The sequence below is a fragment of the Mastomys coucha genome, unplaced genomic scaffold, assembly GCF_008632895.1.
Source record: "Mastomys coucha isolate ucsf_1 unplaced genomic scaffold, UCSF_Mcou_1 pScaffold4, whole genome shotgun sequence".
Lineage (NCBI taxonomy): Eukaryota > Metazoa > Chordata > Mammalia > Rodentia > Muridae > Mastomys > Mastomys coucha.
Window position 1 is genome coordinate 44,168,196 of NW_022196910.1, and position 6,521 is coordinate 44,174,716.

At 46.0% G+C, this 6,521-nt stretch overlaps 1 protein-coding gene across 1 annotated transcript; it reads left to right on the plus strand.

Annotated features, from left to right (window-relative positions):
• The first annotated feature begins 5,057 nt into the window (after window positions 1-5,057).
• Lrrc10 (leucine rich repeat containing 10) lies at window positions 5,058-6,320 on the plus strand. The gene has a single exon (XM_031349605.1). It carries the CDS (start codon window positions 5,124-5,126, stop codon window positions 5,946-5,948), a length of 825 nt encoding a protein of 274 aa, XP_031205465.1. The 5' UTR covers window positions 5,058-5,123; the 3' UTR covers window positions 5,949-6,320.
• The last annotated feature ends 201 nt before the right edge of the window (window positions 6,321-6,521 follow it).

Here is a 6,521-nt window from a genome sequence, read left to right on the forward strand (position 1 = left end):
TCGAACTCAGAAATCCTCCTGCCTCTGCCTCCCAAGTGCTGGGATTAAAGGCATGTGCCACCACTGTCCGGCAGGTAGGTGATTCTTAGTTGAGGGGAGGGTCTGTCCTGCACACTGTAGACTATTCAGCAGCACCCTGACCCTTCCCTACTGAACACTGTTCTCTCTCAGTTACAACAGTCTCCTCTCTATGAGAGACTGACCACGAGGAGCAGTTGAACTTAGGCATTTTGCTCCAGGGTATACAGCAACCAGGATTTGATTTGATTCTGTATCAAAACCAGCCAAATAAACAAAGTGTTCGAATGTTACCAACAGTCTCCTGAATGGGGGAAATTGCTATTAAGAGCAAGCGGCATGAGACTGTAGGGATGGGGCCTCAGGAAAGAGAACATGTAGCTCTTGTAAAGGACCCAAGTTTGGTTCCCAGTATCACATCAGATGCCTGGAAACTAACTTCCAAAGCTCTTGAAGAAATACACAAGGTCTGTTTCCAAGGGTGTTAACATTTCCTTAGCTGTTTATTGTTGAGCCAATAAAGTTTGTGAATCCTATAAATGGAAGATGGAGGAGGAAGAGGAAGAGGAGGGGGAGGAGGAGAGAGAGGAAGGGAAGAAAGAGAAAGACAGACACAAGGTCCAGATTCAGATCATAAATGCTCTCTTTAATAGCAGCCTCTGCTCTCAATATTAAACTCTACCGCCACCTTGTGACCACACCTTGTGACCAGAGTATGGTAGCGTCCCTCTGACCTCATCAAAATCTAATTTGCAAAATATAGTAAAAGCAGAAGTTCTTTTATTTCTTTTTTAACTTTTAAAACATGGAATCAGCCGGGCGGTGGTGGTGCACGCCTTTAATCCCAGCACTCAAAAGGCAGAGGCAGGTGAATCTTTGTGAGTTTGAGTCTAGCCTGGTCTACAGGGAGAGTTCCAGGTAAGCCAGGACTACACAGAGAAACCCTGTCTTGAAAAAATAAAATAAAAAACAAAACAAACAAAATCATGGAATCAAGCTAAGGAAATGCCACTCTGGCAGGAGTCATTTTGAGCGGTGGCTCTGGTTTCTGTCTTTGCTGGACGTGTTTAAACTGACAGCTGATGTGCTCATTCCTGTGTGAGCTGTACTTCTAACACTAATACAGTTATGGCTCTGAATGTGACTGGGTTCTTTGGAGTCTCAACGTCGTAAACCTCCCACTGAAGACCTTTTTGCACTGAGTGATTGTTTAGAAATCACTCCGGTCCCAGCTCTGGGGAGCAGCACACATTCCATCTTAATTAAGTCTGCTTGAATAGACTGTTCACAACAATCACGGGGATACAGGAAGAAAAATCACCTCGCAGAAACTGGCAGCCTTGGGAGGAAGGGGGAACCCCAGGCCAGTTCTGGAGCACTTGTGCTTCTTTTTGGCTGTGGGTTCACAACTCACCTTATATTTAATTCACCTTATATTTAGGGAGCCCCTCACTTTGTGAATCTTGGGGCTGGAAAACATCTACTCCCTGTGACTGAATCTGAGAACTCAATTCCAGCCACCCTTTATAGCTAGGGTGGGACAAGGACAAATGACTCCTCTCTCTGTGCCCCAGTTCAGCTCTGGTGATGCAGGGAACCAGAAGAAAGCTGAGGTAAAGCTCACTTCAGCAGAAGAGATGTCCAGGGGCCGGGGTGGCAATGAGTCCCACGGGTCAGAGACACAAGTCAGCAGAAAATTACTACCAAATCATGAGACTAATCATCTACGCACCATAGTTGGGGGTGGGGGGCTGGTAGTAAAGTGATGACCGGAAGTCCTGTGTGTTGGAACAAAGACTAAGGAAATGCTCTACTTTCCCAGCCTGGTAGCATTCCCTGCCGGTGCCGGGGGTAAAATGGCATCCTCAGAGGCATGAGGGCCACACCGTTAACTACCAGGTTCCCTGTACCCATGCATAACCGGTGCTCAATAAGTATGTGACGACATTATAAAGGCTCTCTGAGCCATTTGTCCCTTGTATAAGAAACAGAATAAAACATTTATCTATGTCTAAGAATTTTATATACTACACCAAAGTATGTGGTTTAGCACTTAGCAGGTGCTCAGTAAATAACAGCCAGTAGCAATGCCTCTATTGTTATCATTTCTAGGGACAATGAGGGCGCTGCTTCATGACCATTTGTGGTCACCACTGGCTAGGCTAAATATAGAGTCGAGCTCTTGTCCAGAGACTACTTATTATAATAACACAAATATGCAAAGCAAGGAGAGGGCTCGAGATAATACCCCTTGACAGTCAAAGCCTAGCGAGGCAGAAACCACCAGCTTTGGTCACAATCCGGTGAGTAGGAAGTGAGTGGTGACAGGCTCCGCAGGCCACTGTCCTGATGCTCTCGGCTTGTGGCTCTGCCCGGTCTGTCACAGGGAAGGTGTTGAAGAAGGATCCTGGTGATTCTTCCCAAGCCAGGCTGCTCTGTTCAAACAGCAAAGCCAGCTGCTGGGCCAGGTTCTTTGTTTTCTGAGTTAGTCTTACATTTTATTTCGTTATTATCTTTGTTTTTAGATGGAGTCTCACTCTGCAGACCAAGCTGGCTGGGAACTCTTTATGTAGTCTGGGCTGGCCTTAAGTTCACAGCAATTCGTCTGCCTCAACGTGTCCAGGACCAGGGTTACAGGTGCACACCATCATGCCCCACCACGTTTTAATTTTAAAATAATATATGCCCTTTAAAGAATTCTAATGGCACTAAAGAGTGCGAACAGAAAGTCAACTTCCCCCATGTCATCCTAAATCTCTAGGAAGATTTCCTATAAACAATCGCCATTACTTCTTAACAGAAACATTTACTCACACAAATATATGCATAATTTTTCATAGATGGAAATTATAAAATTGTCCTAAACATTGCTTGGGTTTTTTTTTTTTTTACAGACTTCTAAGGATCTTCTCAAGTCGATTTATATAGATTTATCTGTTTATCTTTAACAGTTATTTATACTATAACAAGGTAATATAAGGAGATCTATACTATAACAATGTAACAGAAGGAAGAGATCTATACTCTAACACAATAATATAAGGAGATCTATACTATAACAGGGTAATACAAGGAGATCTATATTATAACAAGGTAATATAAGGAGGAGATCTGTAGTCCAACAAGGTAACAGAAGGAGATCTATACTATAAAATGTAACAGAAGGAAGAGATCTATACTATAACACAATATAAGGAGGAGACTCATGACTTGGTCAGTTCCCTTTTTGCCTACCCAGATTCCATGGGGTGCTGAATGAGGCACAGGAGCTGTGAGGAGGGAAGTGTCTGTTTTCCAGACTTTACTCAGGCACCCAGGATGACCCAAAGTGCTGCCAATTCCAGCATGTGATTTCTACATACTTTGCTGACTTGTAAAGTCATCCCAGGTGACAATATGTGGCCAGTGAGTGGGGGAGAATCTGGGGGAGGGGGAGGAGCCTGTTTCCTGCTGTACAGCAAAGAGCCACATCGGGAAGACATTAAACACTTTTGCATCCATTTCCAGTAGACAGATTTTTAAATTAATAGTTAGCTTTGTGTGTGTGTGTGTGTGTGTGTGTGTGTGTGTGTGTGTGTGTGTATGTGTGTGTGTGTACAAGTGTGCAAGTCCCCACAGAGGCCAGAATAGGATGCTGGATCATCATACCCCACCACCATTACCACACACACACAAAGCTGCAGTTAAAGGCAGTTGTGAACCATCAGATATGAAGACTAGGTGGCTTGGAACCTGGGTCCTCTAAAAGGGCAGCAAGTGCTCTGAAACTTTGAGCCATCTCTCCAATGCACAGTGGTCAGACCTTGAAGGCCCTCGTTCTTGAGCAGTCCTAGGAATGTTCTGGTTCATCATTGCTTTCTCAACTGGCCACTATGATGGACGAGAAGTACAGAGCTTTGATGGGCATTTAAATGCATCCGGCACAGTTGCCCCCACCCTCAGGGTTACATTCTAATTCATCATACTTTAAAAGGCTAGTCTGCCTCCCATTTCCTTCTTGTCCTTTGTCAATGAGAAGGGTTTTTTTTTTCTTTTTTCTTTTCTTTTTTTTCGAGACAGGGTTTCTGGCTGTCCTGGAACTCACTCTATAGACCAGGCTGGCCTCAAACTCAGAAATCCGCCTGCCTCTGCCTCCAAGTGCATGCGCCACCACTGCCCAACTGAGAAGGGCTTTTTTGTGTTTGTTTTGGCAGAAACGGAGAGAGATCCCAGGGCTTCACTTCTGCTATACGAGCATCCTACCACTGAGCTACACTTCCAGCTCAAATGTATCCTTTTAAAGTATGGCAAGATGCTAGTTGGTAACAAAGCAAGACTGTACAAACCGGAAGCCATTGCTTCTGATTACATATTGGTTCAGGCTTGTTGGAACTGGAGAAAATCTGTAAAGGGTGTAGGCCTTTGGCAACACTTTCAAGGATGTATCCTGGAAAACTTAGAAGTGTGCCCTGTGCCCCTGCTCAGTACTGAAGCAGGGCCTTGTTCAGGTTGGGTAGGCTCTGCCACTGAGCTACGTCCCAGCCCCTGCTGCTCTGACATCTGTATGGACAAGGGTGTTTAGAACAGTTTTAATCATAACATGTTTTGTATCATTGTATACGCATGTGGAATGCCATGCGAGGATTTAAAGTAATTGTATATTTTAAAGCTGCAAGTACAAAATTACGTCCATGATTTGACTTTTTAAATTCACACGTAATTAAAAAAATAACTATTTGTAACAAAAAGGAGACCACTATACACTCTAAAATTTACAGTTTTACCTACATAGTACACATATAGGCATTTTTTTCATTTTTACTTCTCCATCTTTGTCATAGTATTTTATCATTAGGGAGAGAAATCAGGAAAGAGTAGATAAGAGATCGGGGCTTAAGTGATTAAAGACAAATATGTGAGCTGGACATGGCGTCCCAGACCCTGCCTGTCCGACCTGTCACCAGACACTCAAGCTGCTATCAGGAGCACTTTATTCTGTCAAAGTGACTGGCTTTTGTCACAGAATTCTGGCTTATAAAGAGAGGGTAAAGAAGGAGCAGTGAGTAGAGTCAGCCCACTCCCTGACAGAGTTGGTGGGCAGGGGCTCGCCCCGCAGCCAGCTTCACATGGGGAACACCCTCCGGGCCTTCGTGGCTTTCATCCCCACCGACCGCTGCCAGAGTTATGTGGTGGGAGACCTCCGGGAGATGCCTCTAGACAGGATGGTGGACCTGAGCGGGAGGCAGCTGTGTCGCTTCCCACTGCACGTGTGTTCCTTCACGGAGCTGGTGAAGCTCTACCTCAGTGACAATCACCTTCACAGCCTGCCTGCCGACCTGGCACAGCTGCAGAACCTGCAGATCCTGGCCTTGGATTTCAACAACTTCAAAGCTCTTCCCCGGGTGGTGTGTACCTTGAAACAGCTCTGCATCCTCTACCTGGGCAACAACAAACTCTGTGACCTCCCGGATGAGCTCAGCTTGCTCCAGAACCTCCGGACCCTGTGGCTCGAGTCCAACTGCCTCACCCGGCTGCCCGATGTGGTGTGTGAACTGAGTCTCCTTAAAACCCTGCATGCGGGTTCCAACGCCCTACGGCTGCTGCCCAACCAGCTCCGGCGCCTGCGCGAGCTAAGGACCATCTGGCTCTCAGGCAATCAGCTCGCTGACTTCCCCTCTGTGCTGCTTCATATGCCCTTCCTGGAGGTGATCGACGTGGATCGGAACAGTATTCGCTACTTCCCCAGCCTATCCCACTTGACAAATCTGAAGCTGGTCATCTATGACCACAATCCTTGCAGAAATGCTCCCAAGGTGGGCAAAGGTGTTCGCCGTGTTGGGAGATGGGCAGAGGAGACACCAGAGCCTGATCCCAGGAAAGCTAGGCGGTATGCACTGGGCAAGGAAGAGAATCAAGAGCCACCTCCTCCCCTTCTTCCTCCCAGCTCTTGAGCAGCTGCAGTTGAAGGCCAATTCAAAGAACCCAACTGTTCCGAAGGCATCTCATTAGAGCAGAAGGGATGGATAGTCCTGGCTCATCCCAGGGCTGATGGAGAGCTAGTTGAGATGCTGTAAGGAATATCGCGAAGGAGATATTTCCAGTCCCCAGCACCTCTTCCCAGTGGAGGTGTTGCTGTTGCTGGCCTGGAACCCAGAGTGACTGTCAGAAGCAGCTCCTTCATACGAGCTATTTTGAAACAGCAAAGACCAAGAAGGGCCATAGCATTTCAGTCTCTTCCACCATGCACAAGTAGCTGGTCACAGGCTGGTGAGTGCTTCAAAGATGGTATTTGTTAAAATAAAGAAAACAACACTTTCAAATGCTCAGGTGGTCTGTCTCTAGCTCTTACATATTTCCTTACTATGAAGTTCTGCATAGTATTGATGTATTGTTACTAATTTGGCTCATGAAAGGGACAACTCTAGTCAGTCTTGATTCGAAGAAAGAAAAAAAAAAAAAACTGCTTACACAGACCTGAGCTTCCCAGCAGCCCCTGCTGTAAACACCACAAAGAAGCCCTTCTG

What these genes read in the sequence shown, in the direction of transcription:
- Lrrc10 (XM_031349605.1), top strand. Translation starts at nt 5,124, where the DNA reads ATGGGGAACACCCTCCGGGCCTTCGTGGCTTTCATCCCCACCGACCGC.